Source organism: Rhea americana, unplaced genomic scaffold, assembly GCF_003343005.1.
Source record: "Rhea americana isolate MKP2758 unplaced genomic scaffold, rheAme1 scaffold_140, whole genome shotgun sequence".
Taxonomy (NCBI): Eukaryota; Metazoa; Chordata; class Aves; order Rheiformes; family Rheidae; genus Rhea; species Rhea americana.
In genome coordinates this window covers 1,340,768-1,367,761 of record NW_028185484.1, presented here as the reverse complement: position 1 = coordinate 1,367,761, position 26,994 = coordinate 1,340,768, and the positions used below count along the sequence as shown (strand labels likewise).

General features: G+C 42.3%; 1 protein-coding gene across 2 annotated transcripts in view; it reads right to left on the bottom strand.

Annotated features, from left to right (window-relative positions):
* Positions 1-26,994, bottom strand: part of ADGRB1 (adhesion G protein-coupled receptor B1) — a 201,995-nt gene that overhangs the window by 48,771 nt on the left and 126,230 nt on the right. For both annotated transcript variants that reach the window (XM_085298728.1, XM_085298729.1), the window contains exons 18-21: positions 20,001-20,104; positions 12,679-12,781; positions 8,158-8,308; positions 3,187-3,256 (exon numbers count right to left, since the gene is read on the bottom strand). In XM_085298728.1, the coding sequence (XP_085154854.1) occupies positions 3,187-3,256; positions 8,158-8,308; positions 12,679-12,781; positions 20,001-20,104 (428 nt within the window). The remainder of the gene's footprint in view (positions 1-3,186; positions 3,257-8,157; positions 8,309-12,678; positions 12,782-20,000; positions 20,105-26,994) is intronic.

Sequence of the window (26,994 nt, the reverse complement as noted above, 5' to 3'; positions counted from 1 at the left end):
GCAAGCTTTAGAACAAACTCACACACTTCGGTGTTCAGGAATCAACACCCTGGGACAAGCTTAGATGCAGGTTTGTTTAGTGTTTAGTTTCGTGTTTAGTGTTAAAAACACTAGACAGTATTAATTCTAGCCCCTCTATCTAACACACTCAAATTTTGGAGTTTAGCTCTGAACGTACTGCTCTGTCACAGTTGCTGCTCTAGAGGAGAAGTAAAACCCAGGGTCTCCCCATACATAAATTTAAGAGGGCTTTTACGCCTCTTGAACAGGAAAGCAGGGAGGGATAAGCCTGAATGTTCTCCCTGCACTGCAGCCTGTTAAGACACCCTGCCTGTATTGCTGCATATTATTGCTTCATATTTTAAATCACAGCAATATTTAGCTCTCTTTACAGTGATGCTCAGCACCATTTTATCACAGRACTGAAGCACAAGCAGCAGCTCATGTGGCACCAGGACCAGAGCATTTGTCTGTGACATGCCACAGCAACCAGTGGCCGCAGGTGTGGACATTTTTGTGAGCACGTGGTTGAAAGGGGTAAAGACTCTTRACTCCACAGAGCGAGGCAAGATCTACACTTTTGCTCCTTTCTGTCTTCTCTCCGAGCCTGAGCAGATGTTTACTGGGAACAGGCTCCTGCCAAGGTATCTTGGCATGTTCTCCCAAAAGGCTTGCCAAAACCCCTGTCAGGAGCTCAGAGAGCTGCCACACCATCAGCCTTGCAGAGTAGCGTAAGCCCACTYTCCCCTCGCAGCACGCAGTTGGGTTAGGGACTACTTAACAAGTGCCTGCTGGGACATCCTTCCTGCTTGGGGCAGTGCTGGGCAGAGACACTGGCTTGAGTCCATGACCGTAAGCTAGCTGTATCTACACAGCTCTGCAACCTGTGGGAGAGGGGAATAGATGGGCCAGCTAGGGAAGGGGACATGCAGCACGACGGAATGAGCTCTTTCAGTCCTCTGCTGCTTTTGAGTCTGACCACGCTCTTTTCAAGTCAGAAAATAGTCCAGTTAACACCACTGGCACCAAGATGACCTGTCTGTGCTACAGATGAACTGTCGCTCCTCTGATGACTTATCAGGGACTCTCCAGCTTTACCACACACAGGGCTACAGCATGAAAGTGAACCGAGGAAGGACTGAACYGAAATTGCTGCGAAGGCCCCCTGCTACTTCTGTGACAAGCACCCCGGCAGCAGAGCTACGAAATGGTGTCATTCAGGCTGCTGCTCCCGCTGGGAGCAAAGGAGCCCCTGCCACCCCCCAGGCAGCCAGCTCAAGTGGTGGCGGGCAGCCAGCCAACCTGCCGGGCAGAGAGGCGGGCAGCATCCAGCCCCAGGATGCAAGAAGCGACAGAGAACGAAGGGGCTGAAAGGAGTCAGAGGATTAGAAGCAAGGGGAGGAGAGCTGGTGTGGTTAAGCGGCCCTTGGGAATGATGGAAAGTCAGAAYAGCGTGTTGGCTACCTTGCCGGTGTGCCACTCCGAGAGCAAAGTGGGAGTTGGGCAGGTTTTGTTATGTGTTGACACCCTTTTTGCTGTAGTCTGGCAGGGCTTTGCTCCAGGGCAGAGAGATACTGGCACAGAGCGGTGCACACAGCGAGACAGAGGATGCTGTTCTGCATGTTTTCCCCCTTCCCCCTGAGGCTCCTTTGTGTGGTCAACAYTGACCGTAAAAATCTGGTCCTTAAGCATAAAAGGGAAGGAACTATTGAGCCTTTTGCACCAACTCACACCAGTCCTGATGTCTAAGTATGAACACGAAAGGGAGCAGAAATACAGAGGGCCTCCTTCTGTTCCCCCGGTGCCTGCTCATTCTGAATTGCTCTGGTGGATTTGCACTGAGGAAACCACAAAGGTGTCAGAGCTGCAGAAAGGCTGAAGAGCATTCGAGAGCTCATTAACACTTTTGAAAGCCAGCCTCTGTACCCTCTTCAACATTCAACAAGCTCTGGATCCCTCTTTGCTAGGACACGCTGGAGCCAAGTCACCTGAGCTAAGGCGTTTGAGGCAAGGTAGGTACAACCAACGCATGCCGAGGCTGACACAGGCTTCAGGAATTGCAGCTGATGAACTTGTATGAACCTTCATCTGTTGCTGGCCAGATCTCCAGCGTTTCTCTCGGAGGCTGTTCATGTGTTATACAGGTTACTGAAGTAGTGAGGCTCTGGAGAAGGATGGTTTGGGGTAAGGAAGGGCCTGTTTTATTGCTACATAATGCTATCYTTTGGCTGCCACTGTGCATAAAACTGTTAACCTATCTTTTTCACAACACAGTTACACGTTTGTTTCTTTTTAGGTTGCAATAATGCTCAGATCTGAGTGATTCCAGCCTTGCCATGATGCTTTTTTTTCCCTTTCCACAGAATTATTCTGCTTTTTCTGCTCTGCCTTTCTTCCCCTGTTAGMTAAAAGAAGTTCTTAAAGGCAGATCCCAAGCTGCTTCCAGTGTGAGATTTGGCAAACAGGCAAATTCAGACTGTCTTTAAAAAACCTGGTTTGAAAAATTCATCCTCATTCTAGTGCCTAAACTTGAATTGAGCTTTTTGGAAAACCTAGATCCAATCAAGCAGACCATTTAATAGTTAAACATAAAAGACATTTTTCATTTTTAAACATCCTAAACTTTAAACCTTTCACATTTTCCCCTATTTTTTTTTTCTAAAGTAGCAGGTACCTAGATCAAAGCAGTTTCATACTTGCAACAGTTAAATTAACCACTCCCTTAGAAATTATCTTTAAGGGAATAAACAGAGTAGTAATCCAACTTCAGCCAGCATCTTGTCCCTGGTGATATTTCAGGAGATGTGCTTCCRAAGAAAATATAGATAAACCCAAACCACGCTACTGACTATTGTGCTTGTACTTCCATGGTGAAAATCTCCTTCTTGTTTAGTCAAACTGAGCTAACAGGGCTGTTCTCATTCCAAAAATAAGCCCTATTTCTGTGGACCTGCTCTCCTAAAGTTTCACCCAGGCATTCAGATAAAAAGCAAGAACGTGCAGAGCTTCCAGACCTGAACTGGCAGCTGATGGCTTGAGCAGACAGGGAGGCAGGATGGCTCCTTCCCTTACCATCCTCTTTGCCTCCCTTTATCATGTACAGCACACTGAGAACTTAGCTTCATACATTTGTTCCTGTGAGTGGGTGAGAAAGGAAGAACGGAAAAGAAGAGTCCCTTTACTCACTAGTTCACGGTGCCGTACCCCTTGGCTTTAGTAAATCCCACGGAAATGGCAACCACCAAGGCAGGGAGCCCTACGAAAATGAAACAGAAAAAAAAAAAAAGGTCATTTTAGCGTATTTGTAGGTCTGCTCRAACTCAGCCACTTGATATATTCCACCCAGTGTTATTCTAGCACCATCTGTCCCAGCCTGGGTCTTTGGCAGAGGTGGTATTAAGGACCGTTAGAGCCAAATGCCTGAACCCTTGTTACCTCAGCTAAAGGTGTAAATGCCATGAACCTGCAGCTCTAATAAGCTCATATTGTGCTTTGGACTCATCAACTCTGTGGGGACTGACAATGCATGCGGATGCATAAAATATACTCATTTTATTCATAGGGATACAGGTTGGTCAGGAATACCAGAGTGTCTAGTGGAAGGTGGAATGTTCTGTCAGAACCCAACCTGAAGAGCTAGGAAGCCAAAGATTATGGGCTATGTTTATTTTTAACATAATGTATGAACAACCCAGTTTCAAATGTCACCCCAAGGAAACAGAGCAGGAACTGGAATCAGAGTTTCCTCTGTCCCAAACAGGTCCCCTACGTACTTGACCACTATATAACAGAGCAGGTCCCTCTGCAGCACGGTGAAAAAGACTATCAGAATGGCTATTTTTTYCTGCAAAGTAGAAATTGCCAGCTGTAAAAAGAGACCTGTTCCCTTCTTTTGTCCCAAAGGGGAATAGATTAAGAAGTCAATAATTAAGAAGTCAATAGATTAAGCCTTGAGAAGACACATTTCATTATGACTATTGCAAATAATGGGTGGGTTAGTCCYGTTTTAAGCTTATGGTGCACAAAGCACAATTTATTTTGAGGGTGTCGTGAGCTAACAGTGCCAGCATCAGGTAGCGCTTCAGGTGCATTTGGGAGCGGAGCTATGTCCTTGCTCTTAATGCTAGAAGCTCCCATAAAAGCGAGGGAAGAGCACAGAGGAAAATCTGCTGGCTATTGTGAAGCGCAGGCCTGAAACTAAGAGTAATTTTAGAAAAGGTACTGAAAAAGTGGGCCGTTAAATGCCTATGCACAACCGTGCCTAACAGCCTAGGGGCAAAACACACTGTGTCCGGCTAATAATCTTTTCATCTTTCCTATTTCTGCAACAATCAACTGTTCAAGGATCTACAAATGAGACTGTTTGCCATCCTCGCTCTCCCCTTTCCATAAGGAATTGCCCTAGTATTGGATAGTAACATCTGGTTCTTCAGCTACAGAGGTCTCCATGCGGCTTTTTATAGACTTCCTCCCTGTGGTAGCACGAAGTAAGCCGCCTCAGGGCTAAAGATGGGCAAATCCCATTAAGAATTAGCAGGATCAGGATTAGCATTGCTTGACAAGACCCTAATTCTTGTGCTGCAGAGGTCRTGTCAGGCGGCTGCAAAACTACTGTCGTTCGGAAGGGAGTACAGAAAGAGCATCCAATCAATAACCCCGCTGGCAGCTAACCAAACACAGTGGTCACTTGGCAATACAAATCATCCTAGGATTGAACAACAGTGAGGACCAGCAGCCAGCCTGGAGGTATAGTGCCAGACTGGCTGGAATAGAAAGCATTTCAGCATTATCGTAAAGGAAAGTGTTTCTCCTCCCAAAGAAGATTCCCCAAGCACAACTCAATTTTGATCAGCTCACAATCCACAGGTAATGGTTTTAAAAGATGTCTCTCATGTTTTCTCTTAATCTACTACTGTCTCTCTGGCTAAGCCTCCTTCACACCCCAGCTGGATGTATTCTGGGCACCCTGGACATATCACCTGCATGGTGTTCAGTGCAGTAACATCGATACGGCATCTCACCGCTGCCTCTGGCAAGCACACCGAGAAGCCGTATGTGAAAGGGCTTTTTCAAGAGTATAGCATGGTATAAGAGGCCCCAAGAAAGATAAAAGTTGGGTAGGACTCTGCCAAAAGCAGTTAATTGGTTCTCACAAATTACTTCTCTTAGATGTGATAATTATGCAGACACATACTCAGGCTGTGAACTTGTCAGCTTTCAGAGACTGGCTTGCATGGAGTCAGGGTAGGAGTCCCAGCTTGTACAGCAAAAGGAGCTGTACAAGCACCATTTACTAAAGGTGGCAGCTGCACCATGGTTGCTAAGCCATCGAGCATGGTAATGAGGGGTACTGTGCTAGTCTGCCTCGCCGAGAGCTGTAAACTCAGAGTCCAATCATAGCTGGATGAGTTGACTGAAAAAATAAATCAGCCGGCACCTGTTTGAATTTTTATACAGGCATTATAAACTAATATTTCTTCAGATAGAAAATTTCTATGATGATTCTTATGAGGGTTTTCTTTAATTTCCACTATCCTATCAAAAAAAAAATATATCTTTTAACCTATCTTTCAATTACTTTGAAAAAAGTCATTCCTAACTGATTTAYTTAATACAGTGTAGGTGTTTTAGACCAGCCTTCTAGCCAGTGAGTCATGCCACGTAATCACTGACAAAGTTTGGGGGGTTTTGCCAAAAAGTGAATTTTACATTCACAGTTCCAAATAAATGTGGCAGAAACCTGACTCTAAGAGTTTTGTTATTCCAGTCCAGCAAGAGAATCAGATCATGTGCTCATCATGTTCYGTTGAAAGAGGTTACTCACTAATAACAACCAGAGCCATAACTGTTATGAAAAACTGAACACTAAATCAGAGACTGAGCTATGGCAGCATAAAAAATCCAATAGTGGGAACTATGATATGGTCATATAAAGAATGACAAAATGATTTCTTCTTCCCATGGATTAAATGTGATGACTGAATTGTTTCTAGGGAATTGTTCATCTTTCTGTTCTAAATAATTTAAAATATTTCTAATTACTATGAGCTCTACAATCCTTTTTCTGGAGAGGCAAAGCTGCATACTCAAGAGAACAGAAAAACTGGGAATAAAACTCACTGCTAACAGAAACCATTGTAGCTTCACTGACAGCAGCTGAGAATTTGGCAAAGAAATCTAGAACAGGGGCTTAGAAGAAYGTTTAATACATAAAGGAGAAGGGGAAGAATCAATCCATTACAAAGTGAATTGTGCTAATTATTTGAGGTTATGCTTTCTAAAACATATTTTCTGCTTCTTTCCTCTTAGAGGGGTCATTAATTCCAGTCTGCTGTTAAAGTCTAAGTGTGCTGCATATCCGAAATTCCCTTGCTGCCTTAACAGGCTGGAGTGTTCTTCACTTCTTGTTCTAATCTATTCTAAATTGTTTTATGCATCATTTATTAACCAGAGTATCCTAGCTCAGAGATTAGTACATTTTAGTAGCAGATGAAATTATGCTTCTACACATGTAGGGTGCWTTTTTCTTTAATCTCTACAGATTACAACTGTAAATGTTTGTTCAAAATTTTCTTGGTTAATGGCTATTTGTCCCAGCATTTACAAATCAGAATGAAAAAGAACTTTTTATTTTTTTTATCTAGAAAAGCTATTAGTCTACTGTATTCCATATCTCTGAACTTACTTGAGTAACACAGTGTTTGCATATAAACATACGCACAAGCACACAAATGCACACGCAGACTATGCAGCCTGTGCTTTGCATGTGTGTCGCTAGGTTCTCGTGTTGCACAAAAATATCATAGTTCAATACTATTTTGTTTTCAGTCATAAGTTAAGGAAAAAATATGAATGAGAACTTGTTCTTAAGCACAGATACTGTGTTATAAAACCAAAGAYGACACATTCTTCAATTTTTCAGGAAAACGAATCCCTTCTAGGCGTGAAGTCGGGGGAACCATTTAGTTGTTCTATTGTAGCAGAATCTGCAGGCAGAGAGAGGCATATTTGCATCGTGGACTTAGTGCATCATTTGATAAGGCTTTGATTATGCATGTGCATTTTTCATTCCCAAACAAGTGTTGCAAGAATGCATCTCACAGCAGAATCTGGCCCGAAATAGTCTACTTGTGCTGTTACTGTGCTGATGTTAGCAGGCCTATCTTACCCTCTTTAGGCTGTGGAGCATTTTCCCATCACAGCACAGTCACTAGGGAGTAATAAATCTGTTTAGCACCAAGTGCTAACGGGTTAACCAGGTTGGGTTACTCAGGACAGGTAAAATGAAGTAGGCTGTGAAATGATCAGGAGGACAGAGAAACTGCTTTACCCTAGAGTGCAGGTGCTGGAACAAAGACGGTTCTTGATGTGTCAGAACTAATCACATCAAGGCCCTTCATAAGCATCAGAAATATCTTGTCTATGGTAAAATGCTTGACTTCGGTAATAAAATGAGACACTCGTACAGCTTAGAAGCACAGTGCTTTCTCTCTCTCTCTTTTCTATTTTTTGCCTACTTGCTTTTGAGCAACTTTTTGTTCAGTTGCTCTTTTGAAATTCAAGCTTGTTCTTGCTTTGAAAGGCTAGGTTACGGGTTTGTATTTGTTTTCTACTACAGAATGCATCATTTAAGGCTGATAAATTAAACATACAGAAGAGGCAGAGGGAGAAAAATTAGTTACAAACATCTGCACCAGTCTAATAGGTTATTTGTCTATCAGAGCCCCTGCTGCCATGGAGACAGAATTTCAGAGCTTGCTTCACTCCAGGTTTAACATTGAAGGAGATACAGAGAAAAAGAGAAAGCAAGAAAGAGCAAAAGCAAGAATTTGACCCTAACACACTCTCAAACTTTTTGAAAATGCAACGCTGTTTTGCCTCATCTGTTTGATGCGATGTTTGGATGGACTGGACAGAGGTAGAACTTCTTAAGACTGAGTTTTGCTCAAGGTATTTTTAACCATTTCAGCCCTTCTTGATATCCCCCAAAGGGCTGTAACTGCCTCTTGAGATATCGTGCTCTACAAATTCTTTCACAGCTTATCCATCCCTCTTCTGGCATGTACTCTCCCTGTCTCCCCAGCTCTGGCAAAAAACACATTTGAGAAGGAAAGTGGTTTCCTCAGGGGAGCTAATTCCCAGACCCACGATCCTCACCCCATCCGAGACACAAGAAACGCTTGCGGATGATGCGGTTCCGTAACCTGCCCGTCACTGCCATGTAGGACTGCCAGGCCTCTGTCAGCACCCAGCAGAAAGAGGAGAGGAAGAAGAAGTGCAAGAAAGCAGCCACCAGCGTGCATATCACCTGGAGATAGGAGGAAAGGAGGACACGTGAGAAGAGCAGCAGGCGGAGAGAGCAACTCAGAGGACAGCAGCAGGCAAAGGGAGCTGCTTCCAAACCAGGTTCTGGAAGGAAAGATCACAGGAATCAGAAAATGAAAAGACACTCCAGGAGGAGGCAATCTCCCCTGCAAGTTTTGACCTGGTAAAGAATTAAAGCATTTGCTTTAAATGTAAGTACTTCATGGAAATCAACTGCRTTTTAGCATAAACTTAAAGATAACCCTGTGGTTAACAATTTTGCTGAACTGATGCTTGAACCCATGTCCTATCCAAGTCAAAAGTCTTTATTTTTTGACTTTTGTGAGACATATTMATTTTCCCAATGATCAAAAACATTATTTCAATCCTTTCAGAGAGGACAGATCAGTTACTAAACCTTATACTAATCTCAGCTCAAAAGGTTTGTAAGCACCATGCTACTAGCAACAGAACTATAGAAATGAAATCAGAGGAAGGTAATTTAGGCTGTGTCCCTGCCAGAATAGGATTGTTCTTTGCAGAATAAAAGAATTAAGCTGTGAGGGCTGGGTGAARCCATCACTGCTAGTGGTTGGTAAGGACCTTAAAAACAAAAGGGGCAGAGTGTAACTAGCAGTAAAGGCGGCAAGGAGGGGAAAGAAATGTTAGAATAATGGTGAGTTCTACTACTGCACTGAGCAATCTCTCAAGGGAAATGCATGAAGCTTAAGCCATTTAAAATTAAACTGGGGAAAGTACCAGCAAATGTATTATGAAGAACAATCCTGTAGTGCCAGGGAGATGGACTGGAAAGCTGACAAGCTCTTCTTTGTTTTTAACTCAGTAAGGCCGATTCTTTTGCTGCTGCAAATTGGTGCTGCTCTGCTAACTCCACCAGATTTGTGTTTAATTTTCATTATCAGAGAATTTGACCCTGCGAATCAATATATTCAAGAACAAAATGATGGAAATGAATTCCAATGGCTGCCAAGGAGAAGTGAGAGCAAACAGATTTTACCAAGTGACTTTGGATGAAAAAATCACTTAAGCTACYCAGGGCAGACAGGGGCAAGTTATAATACAGAATTTCTTGGCTTTCAGTTATACCAGTAAACATGAACTTTGGGTTTATGGTCAATGAACYTTCCTCTTTTTTCATCCACCATCATCTTTTAACATAGAGCAATCATATACTTTTTTTTTTGTGTACGTATGTTTTTGCTTTCAATTCATACACTGGGAAAAAATGATGTTATTAGAGGTTGTGAATAAAAGTAGGACTGTATAATCTTTGAGGCAGGAACTACTGTTTTGCTCCATATTTGTATTTGACAGCAGAAACCTTAGTATTCTGCCTATAAATGGATTCAGGATGACAATTCAGTGCAAATAATACATCTCGATATGATAATTTTGAGTAAATTTCATATTTAAAAAGAATCATAAAAAGGTGGTTTTATTCATCAACTTATAGACCTAAGTAAAAGAGTTACAAACACAGGATGCTTTCAGRAATATTGTTCAAAAGATTTTAATTTTAGAAAAAAAAATGGCCAATGTTAGAAATCATATTGATGATTTTATTTTGTTGATTAGCTCTCCACCGACAAAATTCTGCCCTCTTTACCAGCAATTTGTAAAGGGGAAAGTCTTTGCTTTCCAATTTTCCACCAGGGACATACATTACATTTTCCAGGCATTTTTACTTAATCAGATATTAATGAGGTGGTTTTGAGGGAAAGAGGAGAAGAGAGGAGAACACAGCAAAAATATAAGCGCATCTATATTTCATGATTGTGCACAGAACTACTTTAAAATCAATTAGGAGCAAGGGCCTAATTTTATGTACAGAATTGGRATTGACAAGGGAGTCTTCTCTCGTGGTTTCATAACCCTCCTATGGAGATACCACAGTGAAGGATGGGAGAGTGAGAACGATTTTCCAGTCATCTCAGACATCAGCCTTTTCTCTGAGACTTCAGAGATGACAAATACTTCCAGCYGCTGCTATGCACACAACCTTTAAATATGATCTGGTTGATACGGTGACTTTGACCACTGTGTATTCTTCTGTTGACAGAGCTGCTTCTCACCACTGCACTGCAGGACAGCAAAAAGCAACCTACAGGTGGGAGGTGACACAAGCAATTCACTGAGCAGTGGTCCTACACCTCCCAGGACATAGCCTTTGGCTTTCAAGTTTCTCAAAAGCCCACTGCCTCAACTTACACTCCTGAGACTGGGCTGTGAACTCAGCCAGCTGGAGAGCAGGCATATATTTGCTTTGCTACCTTTGCTGCGGCAAGGAATAAAAAGTAATCTCCAGAAAGGGCTGAGCAGAGGRGTATGATGTCTTAAATTGTTGCAGGAAGACCTAGCAGAGCTTGTCAGTCTGTCAAGGCCATTAGCTCTTATTTTTCTCTAAGAGGAGAAATCTGTTTCCTTCCAGCACGTAACCATGCCTTTGAGATATGGGCCGTTCATGCAGCATTCATTTCTTTTGTATTACGTTATTGCTGACTATAATATTTAGCCCTTTCTCAGGCCTTTCATCTTTAAAAAGCYTAGCAAATCCAGGCATGGAGTCTTGCCTTTGAGGTTACATGGATGGAAATTAAGGGAGAATTTGTCATTTCCAGGGAAACTAATACTGWAGAAATTCTCCCAAAGTAGCTGCAATTATAAATCAATCACCAACATTTTAAGAAGCTCCATTATCAATAATTGAATGTGAATAAATTCCTAATTTACACTCCATGRAAGCCTTGGTCACTTCTCTGTATATTTTCTTTCTCTGTTTCCTGCCAGAGACTGTTTACTAGATGGCTGAGTGGAAATCCAAGAATAATCTTTCTATTTATGGTGTTTCATGCATATTTACAGGCAAAGAGCTAATCTGCCTCACGCAATTGCAGCCGGGAGCTTTGAATCTACACTAACAGCTCTGATGATGAACCAGAGTAATGTGAGAAAAAGCACAAGGGAAACCTAGGCACATAACTGTACTCTAACGGGGGTGGGAGAGGGTGAAGACACTCTCCTCCTTTCCTGGGATGAAGAAAAAGAATCAAAGAGGAGGTTCAGCCACGGTTTGCCACATGAAGTACCCCATCGTGTTTCTTTCTATGGAAAGTTGCTCCTAGCCCTCATGTACTTATGCACAYACACTTCTTTGGATTTCAGACAATGCATCCAGAGAAAGCAAGTGCAGAGCTTGTCTTATCTTTTCTCCACCTCTTCCCCCACGCAAACCATGCTGGCCATGAAAGACAGACGGCACTGCTTTCTGAAGTTAGTTTCTGAATGGCACCTGCTTAATAGATATAAAGCTGTCTGGCTGCATCTCTCCCTGCTTCTCTACACACATATGACTCAAGCAGCTCTGAAGTTGTCTCTAAAACATAACCTAGCCCTGACCTGAAGGGCTCTCTGTAGAAACCAAAGGATAATGAGTTTCTCTGATTCATTAAATCCTGAGGCTTGTCTGTAGAAAAGCGTCTAAAAGTGACAACACGCTCTGGCTGCCAAGGTAGGCTCAAATGAATGGGCTAGTCATTGGTCACTACTGAAGTTAAAGTAATTTGACTTCTGATTTTGACTTCAGCGCTAAATGTAGCTGAAAGTCAATTTTGTCTCTGTTTTCTGCTTAGTAGAGTTTGGATAGTTTGAACACTYAGAGAGACAGAAAATGTACAATATGAAAATTCTAATAATAACCAGTGATTTTGTTATTCAAGATGCCAATAGGGAAATTGAAAGTGCTTTAGCTGGAGATAAGTCATACATGCAATATACTCTTCTCCACCCCGCTCTATAATGTGGAAAGGAATGTACTCTGCAATTAGTATTCATGGCCTGAAAATCCAGGTTCTCTTCTTGCCTTTACCACTTGAYTCACACAGTGATCTGCAGCGAGTCCCTGACGTTTTCTGTGTCTCAGCTCTGCAATGTGTACAGTGGGTCTGGCGGCATTTCCTGCTCCAAAAGGGGTGGCTTTTGGAGCTGTATTTATTAACAATTGACAAGTGCTTGGAGCTTGGATAATGAAAGTTGCGATYTTTCTTTTTAATTTTTTGAAAATAAAATGGTTAAAGCCTCACAAATAACCATGTTTCTTCATTATGCCATGTGCCAGCTAACTCCAGGCAGATATTCAAAAATATCACGTTGGTTTTAATCAAAGCCCTGAGGACGCTGACAAATTATCAAAGAGAGAGCGAGAGAGAAAATTGAAATCTGCCATTTAGTCATGTCTTTGAGATGTAGCTAATTAACAGATGGAAGAAAAAAGAGGAAGTGCTGCCTGAATAGATCATTTCAGTGCTAAATCATGGGAAAAGCAAACAAACAAACAAAGTCCAACTAATCTCCTACCTTATTCCGGGTCTGGGTTTGTCCAATCAGAATGAGGGCATTGGAGGAAATGATGGAGAGGCAGAAGTTGATAAGAATGACAGAGCGCTCCGAGCGAATGTACCTGCAGAAAGAGAAAAGGGGGAGGGAGATCCGTCCTGTCACAACTTGCGTTAAGTTACTTTGAAAGGCATCAACCATATGCAGGTTGCACTAGGCCAGGTCCTRTGCAAGACCACTAAAAGACCTTCCACTTCCTGCAGACTTTGCATGCTGAATAGTCAAGAAAAAGGGCAGAAGGGAGGAGAAAAGCCTATGTGTAGTGCTCGGTCGACTGATCTCTCATTCCTTCCACTGATGCTAGGGTTATATGCCTGAGTCAATAAACTAGGGGCCAGCCTGGTCCAGTACCTTGTCTCCACAACAAGCAGACCTGGATGCTTGAGAGCCTTCACTGTATAATATTAACCAACTCGAGAGCAGCATTCTTCTTGATCAGCTAGTTGGTGATCATCTTGTATCCTGAAGCGAAATAACTGAGGGCCCTTGCACTTGTTAATCCCAGTCTCTGCAAACACACATGCTATCCTGATTCATATGTCTGAAACATTTCTAAAACAYACTGAGTGCTGTAAGTCTTTTTCAGCTCTGCTTACTTGAAAAGGGACTTGAAAAGTAGTTTAAAAGAAAATATACATGCACACATGGAAAGATTCCTATAAAAAAGAGCCACAGGCATGCTGGCTATGAAAGCAGATTACAAATGCATGCACTTTCACAGCAAAATGTTTGTGATCCAGCATACCACTTTGTTTAACCGAAAAACCCATCCCAGAAATAAGAAAGTATTTGTGGTTTGTTTTCCAATTTGCCCTGGGGAAAAGTTTAACACTCCTCAAAACTAGGCCAAATATATAACAGCAGCCATGGGTCTGGGACTTTAGGAATCCAAGCTAGGAAGCTGTTGCCTTTAGCACCTTGCAGGAGCAAGCCACTTGTCATTTCTGATTTGCAGTGTGCTGCACTACAGCACCTTGCTCCTGAAGTTTGTGCATGACAATTAATTCAAACCACTGGTTACCAGAGGAAAATTTCTTTGAACACACTTTTATGTACCTAATAAAATTAAAGGGAAGGCCCTGACCACACCAACACTTGCCCAGATGAATAATCTCAGAGACTTGGTAAATGCTCTGCCTGAATATGAGCTGAATAAAGAAAAGACTCCTATGCCTGTAGAAATTAGAGACAGATCTATTAACCAACCAGCTCATCCCTGGAGGCTAATGTAGGATTATTTTCCTACAGTATATATCCTGACATATCAACTACTAATATTAGGAATTTAATTTCATCAAGTAATTTTAGCAAGAGTGAATCTGTCATGCTTTGGCTGCCGAGTTCTGCATTTCTTGTGTGGTGGGCAGGATAAGCYAACCACATTCAGCACTCCTGATGCTGGGCCGAGGGTGACTCTGTGCTTTAGACTTACTGGAGACACTGCAAAAWTTTGTTTTTAACTTCCCTCTGAGTTTTATCTTCTGAAAAACCTGAACACTGAGGATATGCTTTTCTGGATAAAAAGAGTCACTGATGCAATCCTGGAAACTGGAAGTAGCCTGAACTTTTCCTGGGTCTCTTAGAAACTTGACTTAACAAGCAGTTTTGCCTGAAACTCACCCCACACCCATAATTCTCTCCAAAACTCGGGCTTCCAACTCAACTAGCAACTAGGTTGGSTGCATGCAAAACTATCCTTCAGTTCCTTTGAGGGCCAATTTGATCCCAGACTACCCCACTATACTGGGCTCAGTGTAATGTTGTGGATCACTTGAATTCTGTCCCATTTGTAGTCRGAGGGTATTGAGCCATCTATCTATATCAATCTATCTATACTTTGGCTCCTCTGTAATAGCTTCCTCTTCTCCAGCTAAACRAGTCTTGTTTCCTWGCCTCTCCTTGCACATCATGTTTTYGCTCTCTCTAAGCACCCACTGGRCCTGTTCCAATTAGTTGACCRTTCTCTTGTTTTGAGGGTCCAGCACTGGACATGGTATTCCAGATGTAGCTTCAARTGTCAAGTAGAGGGAACAACCAACTCCCTTGACCTGCTGGCTACTTTCTTGCTAATGAARCCCAATATATGGTTGGCCTTCTTTACTGCAAGGGTCTATTGCTGACTCATGTTTAATTCATTGCCCACTAGGACCCTTATGGCCTCCTCAGCAGAGGTATTGCCAATCTAGCTAGTCCCTAGTCTGTCCTATTTCATATGGTTATTCTGTCTCAGGTGCAGGGCTCTTCACTTGTCCTTGTTGTACCATTTCTTCAGCTCTAACTCCAGTTTGTGGAGGCCCTTTTGAATAACAGTGCTGCTCTCTAGCATATCAGCCACTCCGTTCAATTTGGTGTCATTCAAAAACCTGCCAAAGCTGTATTTTGCCCCACTGTCCGGGTCAGTAATGAAGACATCAAACAGTATTGGCCCTAGTATGAGCCCCTGAGATATGCCATTGGCAATTAGCTGCTGGTTAGGCTTCGAATTGTGGACCGCTAGCCTTTGACCGTGATATTCCATCCAGCTTTTAACACACSTTGGAGTCCCCCAATCCAGTCAACAGTTCTCCAGTTTGGACACTAGGATGCTATGGGAGACTGTATAAAAGAGCTTGGCAAAATCAATATGCACAATATCCACTACTCTCTCCTGTCCATGCAACCAGTCATCTCCTTACGAAAGCAGGCAGAGTCTGTGGTCAGGCACAATTTGCCCTCAATAAACCTATGCTGTCTATTCCCAATCACTTTCCTACCCATCATGTTGTCTGGAAATGGCTTCCATAACTATCTGCTCCTTAATCTTCCTAGGGGCTGAGAATAATTAAAGATGAGTGTAACACTTGCCTTCTTCAGGTCATCACAAACTTCCTCCAATGAYAGTGTCTTCACAGTAAGAACAGCCAGCTACCTACCTCAACATCCACCCTTTATGCATCCYGTTTGGTGCCATGGACAGGTATTTACTTAATGGTCATTAGCTCTTTCTTCCTCTGCTATATTTTAATTCCCCGGATTCTGCCACTAGGTCCCTTGCCTTGAGTCCCTTGCCTGGGAGCAAACTCTGTCAGTAGACTAAGGTAAAAATTGTATGCCATTCTCCATCAGGCTACCTTCCCCATTCAACACTCGGCTAAAATTTTCTTGGCTCATCTTTTTGTTGCCAATGTATCTATACAAACCCTTCTTCCTGCCTTTCACATCCCTGGCCAGTCTCAGTTTCAGCTGAGGCTTGATCTTCCTAATTCAATTCTGCATTCCCGGGCAATACTTCCATACTCCTCCTCAGTAGCCTGACCTAGCTTCCATCTCCCAGACATTTCCTTCTTATGTTTTAGCTCAGTCAGAAGTTCCCTGTTAAGCGAATACGGCCTCATGCCATGCTTCCTTTTTTCCTTGCATCTCCTYTTCTCCAACACAGAGACGTTCCACAAAAAGAAATCATAATTACTATCCAGACTATCTGGTCAAAAAAGTCACAGTAGAGAGGGAAAATACACAGGCATTTATAGGTTGTACCAGATGATAAATCTGCAGTAAAGGCAGAGATAGAGTGCTGTGTCAAGCTTGCTGCTACAAGGATGTTCTTCTTACTTGTCAAATAATGTTGTGCTCAGACTCTAAAGATGAGGAAGACTCTCACTCAAAATTTAGAAAATTTCTGCTCTGGCCTGGGTCTTGTGGGATGCGGGGAAGTCCTGTGCAAACTGAGACAGAGGGAAAAYGTGGGAAAATCTTGCAGTCTGTCTCTTCATCCCCATTACACTCCCTTCYCCTCCACAAGCACTGACTCACTCCCACTTTTTCTCTCAGTCTATGCATATATACATTCTTCTCCACTCACTTATTCTAGCTACCACAGAGTGCCTCAGCCTCTTCAGTAAAACCAGAGCTACTAGATTTAAAGTAATGACAGGAACAAAAGCCCCTTGAGAGTTCGCTGACAACTACTAAATCAATCCTCATCTTTGATGGGCAGGGAGTGAGAAAAGCTCACCCTGATATCTTTCAGTGATGTGAAACTCCTTCAGCCACTACCAGTGAGAAAGGTCTGCAGTGTCCCACATGCTGACTAGCCGAGTATTCATCTCCAGGCTAYGGAAAGATCACTCCGACTCTGGAGGCTGCTGAATTGTGTTGAGTTCAGGCATGGAAAACACCCTGGGATATTCATGAAAAGCTACCATGTCAAGGACTTGCTTGTAAGGATCTCCTGTACAGAACAGAGCTAGGATAAGTATGATACTAAGCCACTTGGCATGTTCTGACCTATCAACAATTCCTTTTCTCCTTGCTTTTCATTTTCAAGTGAGTGTTCAAGTGGGTAGATCTTTCTCTCTGAATTTGCTCTCCTTTCCACACAAATGGTGGAGCACATGGCCCCCACACAGACTGTCTCTCCAACTGTGACCCAGGAGAGTCACTGCCCAGAGGTAACAAGGTCAGTCCATTTCTATGGCCCACTGGGTCACTGACATCTCTGTCAAGACTGCTAATAACGGCAGAGATGCACCATCTGTAGCAGAACTTCTGTAACCATCTGTCTACTGGAAACTGGAGTGAGTCCACCAACAGGCCACCAACAACCATCAAAAAGACACAACATTCAGTTTAAAATGAGATTCTGCCAAGCTGGCTACATCTGTGATTGCTTGCATCAAAAAGCTCATGCTGGTCCTACTGATAGCTGAGAAGATGCCACTAATAAGCAACTATTACTGGGGTTTTGAACGAGAAGCAGAGGGTAAATTCATTTCTCTATGATATCTAGCCCAAAGCTGGGATCACTTCCCTCTTATGTTGTCCTCTTTTATTTAACATGTTCCTTTCCCTTTCTCTTTTTTTTCCCCCTTCTCTTTCTGCTTCCCACGCATAAACAAACTCTAGCTGGGCAAAACTCTGGGAAAATTTCCAAATTGTCAGCCTCAGTGAATCTATTCGTTAGAACAGGTTCATATTCAAGCTGAGTCTATGTATACATGCTCCAGATGCCTTTGTCCAAAGGTTTGAATGGGAAATTTCACAGCCAAAGCTCCTCAAAACAACTGAGTTTCAGTGAGTGCTTCCAACAGAATGCTACACAGCTAGGACACTATTCTGACAAGAGGTTTGTCTTCTGTGCAGTGAAAAAAAAAAGACCACTATGACACAATTCCTGTACTTTAGCAACAGCAGCCAGARTAGAACAGCTGATCCCACTTCTGGGAATTCCTCCAGATGTCTGTCTCTAGCTACAAGAACGGATAGATTGTATAACATAAAGGGCAAAACCAAGTAGAAGCCAAGAGATAACATTAACTTCAATATGATGTTTCTGAGATCATTAATAGGATAGCACTTTCATGTCCAGCAGCTATGCCTAAGATAAAAAGGGCACACACTCTGGAGAGTGCTCAGGGTTCATCCACGGGAATGCTGTGAAGTTTAGAAAACATGATTTACACATAAAAAATGAAACTTACTCAGCCCACCAAAGAGGAAGTCCAGAGATTTACATATTTTATGTAAATATTCACATAAAAAAATACTTCGTAGGACAGAGAACTCTTTAATCAAGATATATCTGGCTCAGGATCACTTGGAAATACAAGTCCATAGCTGGCCTAGCTTAGAAATTCCCATTCAAGCCTGCCATAAATGTGCTCTCTTATTCATGTTGAACTTGCCTCAGGTAATTTTGGGCCATAAACATTAGCCAATGGCTGGAATTGGGAGCTAAAAAGGGTATATTTTTAAACAGAGAGAGTAGTTAACTTCCGTGTCCTCAATAATAATAAATATTGAGGGACATAGTTCTAAAAAAAAATGTAATACATCATGTTATTCCAAACTACTCCAACATTCTCCAAACACAATGCAGATACCTGAATCAATCTAATTTCTGAGCCTAAGTTTTCTGATTCTGAACATGCTCCTGATATGAAAGTGAGTATATGGCTATAACAGATGACCAGCAGACTATGTTTCTCACTCCTCTCTCCTAAGTTTCCACTTGATCCTGATGCCAGTGGAACCGAAAGTCACCATCCCAACAAAAATGCCTACTCTGTCTGAAGAAAATCAGGAAAGGAAAAGGACTTAAGTAGACTCAGTGACACCACTGATGCAGAAAAACTTGAGTTTGAACTAAATGTTATTCTAACTAGTCCTCAGCTCAGAGCACTTGCTATAATTAATCAGCTACTATGCAGACTCAGAGCATCAACAAAAAGATGCATTTTTGCTTAGTTGTCTTCTATTTTTATTTTTCTAGCTCCATCAAATGGTAGGAAAAGTGATCTTGATTCACAACTCAGAACTGAACTTACTCTTTCCTCCCTACTAAGAAGAAAAACCTGGCAAAATGAGAGCCTCAGACTGATCTCACAGAAGGGTCACCAACAAATTCCTAAAAGTATATTCTCTGTAGCCATTGCATTTCAATTTCACAGTAATTCACCTAGTTCTGATTTGCTTTGTTTTGTTTAGCCTGGAGTCATGAAGCTCTCAGTATGTTTGTCATAGGTTTAGGAAAGGCACAGGTCTCTGCAGCGCAAACTCAAGCCTTGTTTAAAGCAGTACAGAGGGAGAATCCCATAAACACCCGTGATTTTCCGTGCTTGTACAGTCCACTAAAAAGGACTTGGGCTGATGTAAACTGGTTTAAACAAACTTTGCTAAGAAATCACTGCAGCCTCTTCAAATTATGCAGCTATTCACAAGGTTGTACCTGACATCTGCTTGCAGGGACACAGGAACTCTCTGCAAYAGGAAGCAGTGAAGAATCCCATATGCATTTGAAGCTAAAGGCAGAATGTAGCTAAGTAATTTGAGAGTTAGTTAGACCATGAGGTTTAACATCCTTAAGCTCCAGAAAAGTGTTGTCAGTTCTTCAGGCCAGATGTTTTCACAAAGAATCCTACATCCTTCGATTTTATCAGAGATCCAACATGGAACACCTTAAAGCAACCTGTCTTTCAGAAGGCAATGAATGTCCACCTCTCCGAGAACAAGGTTTCCTGGGGTATACGAAGGCATCTAAAACAGCATGCAGCTTTTGAAAATGGAACAATGTGACTACAAGGGGTCAAGGCAYGAATTTCACTGTACTAATTTCTCTGGCACTAAAAGGAAAGGATAATGCCAACTAAACCACCATGATGGTTTTCTGTAGTACCCATTCATTACAAAACAGTTAGTCCTCAAGCACCAGGCACCTGAAAGAGGAAAACAAAACCTGCARGATTCAACTATATCAAGAGACAGTTGCTTTTCCCAACAAGAAAAGAGAAGAATGAATGTCATACCTCCAAACAGAGACATAAATGATAATCAACAGCAAAAGTGTCAGCGAAGATACTCCACAGCCTACAATTAACGTGACAGAAGGGACCAGCACCTTTTCCATGTTCTGAAAGAAAGAAAATAAGATATTAAAAAAAGATGCTCAGCAAATGCTACCAGTCCAATTTCAGGGCAATGACTTTCCTCCTAATTGTGTGTCAACTCACCTGACCTTCACATCACAGTGAATATATAAATAAAGAAAATATAAGACCAGAATATATTTCCAGTTGACCCAGCCTTTCTTTTGTCCTGATTCTGTTCTGGTACACATCAGTGTTAAGTCTGAGGTAACAACAGTGATATTCATGGCAAGACAGGTGTGTAAAAAGTACAGGTTGCATGAGGAAGATCAGACCCTTCATACTCAGTGTGAAACTTCTGAGATAATTAATGAGATAATCACAGAAGGCAGTGCCCACACTAGAACAATTACAAATGAGCTCTTCTGGGAATGGCTGTCACTGAAGCTTGGAGGATGAAAAGAAGGTGAAAATCTTCCACTGACTACAAACATCCATCTGGTAGGGAGGAGATGAAGCAAGTAAAGAAAAAAAAATGTATAAACATCCTCCTCAGGAACCCAGCATTCAGTCATACCATCCATCACTTCACCACTCTCAGTTCATCACTTCATCACTCTTTCACTACTGCATAGGGTGTTTATTCAGACGCAGGGCCCTGAGAGGAATATTTGTGGTTGTGGAAAGGTTGCTCATTTGCTGGTCATCAGCTTTTGCAATGTCAAGATCAACTACTCCCCTCCTAATCTAGGTCTCTTCATTGCTGAAGGCTAAATTCCCCCTTCTCTTAGTTTAAGAGAGTATCTGGGGCCCAGTTGGTTTTCTCTGCTGCAGGCTTTGTATCCAGCATGTTTCTCTTTTCCACGTCAATGAAAACTGCTGGCATGAACACAGAGAAGCAGGAGACATAAGAGAACCTTCTATTTAGAGTGATTATGCAGCATGCAAAGGTGTGGGAGCACAGTCAAGGTTGTTACTAGATTGGCGCAATATCAACACCTATTGCTAGAGCTATGGAGATGAGATAGTTTCTGACATAGCAAGGGCTTGGCATAGAGAAAAAGAATGCAATTATGCATGAATTTGGGAATGGAACAGGCAGTCCTTTAAGCACTTGGCTATAATATTTTGTTGGCAGAGACGAGGTTGTTCAACCTGAACCTCCAGTCATCAGGAAGTCATAAAGCTGAGGCTACTGCAGCTCTGTTCCAGGCTACTAAGCCTTCTGCGAAACACAATATATCAGGCAAGGCTCAGCACTATGCTTACATGGCATCTGGCCAGTTTCACACGGGCAAGCAAGYATGCGTGTATTGCAAAGTATTTGATAACCAAGGCCCACCATCAGCAGAGGTTTATTCCATAGTGCCCACCACAAAAAAAAGACACTAGTCCTGATATCATGGGATTTGAGCTGAACTGTCTCTGAAGTTTGAGAAGGTTTGGGAACATCTTCCTTCCTTACATGTTTTAACCAAGGACACCTCTCACATTTTGAATCTCATTGGGGGAATTAATGAAGAACACAACTTTCACAATACTGCTKCAGTGAACCCCACAGGAGCTATTGGAAAGGTTGGCCCAAGAGCTTAAATGATCTGAGACAAAATTTAGTGATGCATTCAAAGGCATGAATACCCAACAGGGGATATATATCCAGAGGAATATTGGCAGATACGGGGTTCTTTACTCTGAGCTAACTGGATATAAATCAGCTGCATGCTGGAAGCCAAGCAATATTTTGGTGTGGTGGTCTCTCTGTGTGATGTCCCCTCACTACTGACCATATCGGCTCTAACACATCATTATCTAAACAGACCTATACAACTTCCTTGAGCTGGCTCTGTGGAATAGGAAGCTGGTTGATCCCACCACCAGAGATATGCACCAAGGTTCTGGATTATGAGTCTAATTCAACTTGTTGAAGTAATGAGACTCGATTTCAGGCAATATTTTAACTCTTTTAACTTTCAGCATTTGTGCAGAAGAGCAAGAACAAGAACAGAAAAACAGCACTGAGCCTCACCAATCCAGCCACGACCTGCATCTCACCTACAATTTCCTGAAATGTTCTGGGAAAATGTTTCAGCTCGCACATTGGTTCTTACTCTCAACTTCTATGGAGACTTGGATCACTGCAATTTTTAACATCAACTCATGTGATTCCACTCCTGCCTCAAGCATTTATTTCTGCCAAATATTTGTGGAAGATCAGAAGCAGTTTTTCAGGAAGTAGGTAAACACAAAGAAAAAAAATCGAAGAAAATATCAACATTTCAGTACATCTTCCATGAAAAAATGGAAGTTGTACACATTCCAGATGTTCTGAGCATTGAAATGTTGCATCCTTCTGCTTACAATGCGAAATGAGGATAGAGTGAGTCTTCTTCTGGGAACAGAAATCTCTAATTTAGTCAGACACTAGCATGGCAAATGGCAGAAATGGATGCAGTCTTCTACATGAAGCCAGATTTCTCCCTTGTCTCCTACGCTTTATTTCTCCCCTGTAGAACGTGAATCCCACTTCAGACATGTAGGTTTGTGATAAACTCATTGGGAAGCACAAGCTCCTTAGATATGAATTGCTCCCTGCTCATTCGCTCCAAACTTAYTCCAACCCTTTTTCTCTCACTGCTCCCCACCTTGGGCAATATGAGTTCACATCACAAACAGGCAAATGGTGGCCTGGGATGAGCAGATTGTGACATTTGATTTAAGTAGGTCTCATTTCATGACTGTTCATGGGTAACTGGATAAAAGTGGGGAAGGAGCTCCATTAAAGCAAGAAAAAAAACAAATATAACTCAGTTCTAAAYGATCCGAGAGTAACTGAAGAAACAGAGTTTGGATTTCAGTAGATGAGTAAGCTGCATCTCTATATTCCCAACATAGTAACACCTTCTCCCCGTCCCTCCATATCCTCTCTAATCTCTCTCCTACCTCCAACACTGCCTCAAATTCTTTTRCCCTCTCCCCTATCCCCTTTCCTACATTAGCCACAACCCTCTTCTAAATCCTCCATTAGTTAAGCCAGAGGTTGGATGCACTGGACTGTTCCCGGATCAAYTGCTGGCTAGCCAGGCTGTACACAAAACATCAATCCATCAACTGGAAAGTGAGATCGACAGGTAGTAGTTAATACCTATCTGCAGCCATTTCCTCAGAAAAACTGATCTGTACCTCCCTCCTTTATCCTCCAGCCGTACTTTCACAAAATCTGTGACTAGTAGCTGAGGAAACACAATGAAAACCACCACTTCTCCCTGCAGAGAACAAATAGTTGGTCCAGTCCAGATAGGGTTTCTGTTGGCATCATGAGGGTGGATAACTATAAAAACCACTGACTGCAATAAGAGTACAAGATCATTGCTATGGGAATAGGAGGCCCTAAAGGATTAGGCCCATAAAGGTTAGGATTCTACTTGCTTTCTTTGTTAGGAAGTTTCTTTGTCCTTCCCTTCTTCCCATAACCCACCTCCACCTTTTCCCTTTGGCAAAAGAAGCATCATTTGTTTTATTTCGTTTGACTAATTAAACTCCCTGAGAGAAGATGGTTGCACGCTGTAGGATTTGCACCTTGCAAGGAAAATTTCCTTGGAGAAGAAAGAGAGGAAGAAGAAAGGTTATTTTAAAAAGAAATAGTAATATTAACAGAACGACAGCAAGGCACTCTACCAAGAGATGAGAGAGCAGTCCTATGGGAGTTTCCCCACACCACTGCTGAGGAACAAATTGGCTGTTGCCAAAGGACAGGCTAGAAAAAGGGTCTCCACTCTGGTGGAGATGGTCCCAAGTGGCCCAGACTCTGCCCTGCCTCTCAACACTTCCCAGTGGCTGTTGATGGGTGCTGTCTGGAAGCATCCTGAAATGACGACGCAGCTACGTCCCTGCAGCACTGGAAAGAAGACCTTCGCTTGGGCAAGGCAGAAGAAGAACAGGTCTTTCTGAGTCGCAAGTCCTGCAAATCTGTCACCAAGCGTGACAAGGGAGGAGGGAAGCAATCAATGACATCAGCTAGGATGGAAATAATGAATGCTACTGCCTGAGGCTGCTTGCTGTCCTACTACCTCATCTCTCTGACTACCAGGGCAGAAGGACACTCCTCTTCTTTATTGCCCTTTGCCTTCATCTTATTCTTGGCTTCTATGTCCCCTCTCTTCCTTTCTCCATTTTTTCTTTTATTTCTCTGGCCACTATTCACAACATATTTTGCCTTTTTATTCTTGCTCTTAATGTCTTTCCAGCTCTTCCCTCTTCACATGCTCTGTATTTCGCTCTTTYCTTCTTAGTTTCCGTACAACACTGTGAAAATTGACTTCATTTGAGTCATGCTTCTTCCATTACCCTGCTCTGGCTCCAGGGTCAAACAAGCTCCAATTAGAACAAAGTCAGAAAATGGTATTTCTTAACACCACACAGTTGCCTAACACCTTACAATCAAGCTGYTCTTTCTGCTTTTTCCATCCTCAGTACTCAGAAATGCTGAGCAAACCTATTACAGGTTCAACATCATACTCATAAATTCACTGAAACATTAAACTGTTTTACTCCCAAATAAATACAGACACATAGATTTGGATTTTGAGGTGCTTGGCTTTGTTCTTTTTCTCAGATATGTTTGTTATTCAGAATGGTTGCCTTGAGCCTGACTCCTTGCATATTGGAAATGAAAATACTCATGAAATGTTGGTTGGAAGGGGTATCTGGAGGTCTCTAAATCAGCTTATTGCTTGGAGCAGAACTATCATGTATGTACATTAGATAAGGTGAGCCATGGCTTTGACTGGATGACTCTTGAAAACCCCAAAGACAGACACCTCTATCCCTCTGGAGACTGTTCCAGGGCCGCACTATTCACCTGGTGAAAAAAAGTTTATGTTAATGATGTCCCACAGGAACCTTGAAAGCTACAGCTTGTGACTGTTGTCTCCTATTATATCATCTCATACTAGTAGAGCGTTTGGTTCTATCGTCTTTGTGACTGCCCTTCAGGTACTTACAGGCTGTGATTAGATTGTCCCTTAACCTCTTCTCTGTGACATTACATATGCCCAGCTCCCTTCACCTCTCCTTACAGATCATAAGTTCAAAGTAGTAAGACTTATTCTACTATTCTGAAAAAYAGTTAGATCAGATGGATACATTTTATTTCAAGAATTACTCAGAAACATTTGTTTTTACTGTGCCATTGGACKAAAGGCTATTCACAGCTCTTAAACAGTTTCTTAAGCCATGTTGTATTGATTTTGTTCCTGGTTGGAGAACTCTTTTCAAAGCAGAAAGCCAGTAAAGAGCTGTTAAAATTGCTGGAAAATAATGCTTACATTACTACTCAGAAAAGTAAACACTTTGTCAACAAAGGAATATATATCCATTTTGTAAGAAAATGACCCAGAAGCACTGAATGACTATGAAGTAGATGTGCTCTCCTCATCTGCCAAAAATCTCCTGAACACTTTTTATCCCCATTTGGTTAGATTCTGGATTTTTCATTCAGGCTCAAGCCCTTTGAAAAAAACTTAGCAGTGTAAAGGCAACAAAAAGCAGGCATAAATCTAAGTGCAAGATTTCAACGCAACGCATTTATAGTACTTTTTCCAGCTACAGCCCATCAGCTGAGCATTGTTCACATATATGCTTTCAGCCCACATCAGCTGCAAGTCAAAAGGAAACTTTCATTCACTGTTTTGATATCTGCTATACTACAGCTGGTGCTGTCTTTAAGTTTCACATGGTCAGTTGAAGAAGCTCAGCTGTTGGAGAGTAACTGTTTTAGGCTCCCTTCTAATTGATTCCTTTTGYCTGAGTCTTAATTCATTCTCACTTTAAGGCTCCACTTCTGAACAATCGCCTTCACATTACATATATACGTATATTTATACATACATATTGCAGTGGTGCAGTGCAGCACTAGCCATGAACTCCACCTGAATACAACCACTGAACAAAAAGGACAGCAGCTGCCCCAAAGGGGATACAATCCAGGTTTTTCTTCTAGAGCCATGTACAGTGTCTTTCAGGGCCTTTGATAACACCTGAACAAAGCTATGAAACCTTCATTTGAGTGAGAATCAGGCTTTTTAGGGCACACCTTAGCTAACAGTATTGCTGCTGATGCACGCGTCCGCCTCTGAGGACTCTGCAGAGCTAATAGGAGCAAAGCCTTGGATTTGCCAGCAGAATGAGCAGATGTGAGGCAGGTACACATGCAGAGAGCAGATCTGTTAGATAAGTAAGGGCTGTTTTCATCCCCTCACTATTTTGAACATCACTCAGTTTTCAGTGAAATTAGGACTGATATCCTAATGTCACAATTGGGCATACCAGTTGCTAAGGCCCACAGTGAAATTCTAGATACAGATGGAGCACCTAAAGGGAAAGCTCAGTTTTCACTCCTGGAAGAGGCATCCCTTGCACTACTTAAGTACCGTGGACCTGTTGCAGCCCCACAGACATTTCAACCTATGCTACCAGAGGAGAGAATCCACAGACACACATCTTATAGGGGGAGGGGAGAGAGGAAAAGCAGAACATAAGCAAGGGGTGGACAACACCGGCAGAGGCATAGATTTAGTGAAGGCAAGATCAGGCTACAGCTGAAAGGCTTCAGGCTGGAACCTGCAGGYCACCATTATCAGAAGCACTGCTGTGTCCACTCAGCTTAAAGCAGGGGAAGTGAAGAAGCACCAGGRCATTTCCATCCTCTGAGAAGTGCTTTGAGATCTTTGGATGAAAATTCATTAGCAGTGTCATTAATAAATAATCTCTTTGCAACCTCTTTCTGGAGCCAACGACATCCTCCTCAGCTCAACCAATGCCATTTCAAGGCAGGTTCAAAGGATTATTACCTCCKTATGTTTCCTTTGTACCCTAACTATAGGCTAATAGTCACCCATTATTGGAAATATACTTGTGGAGCTGAGGGTCCCTTTTA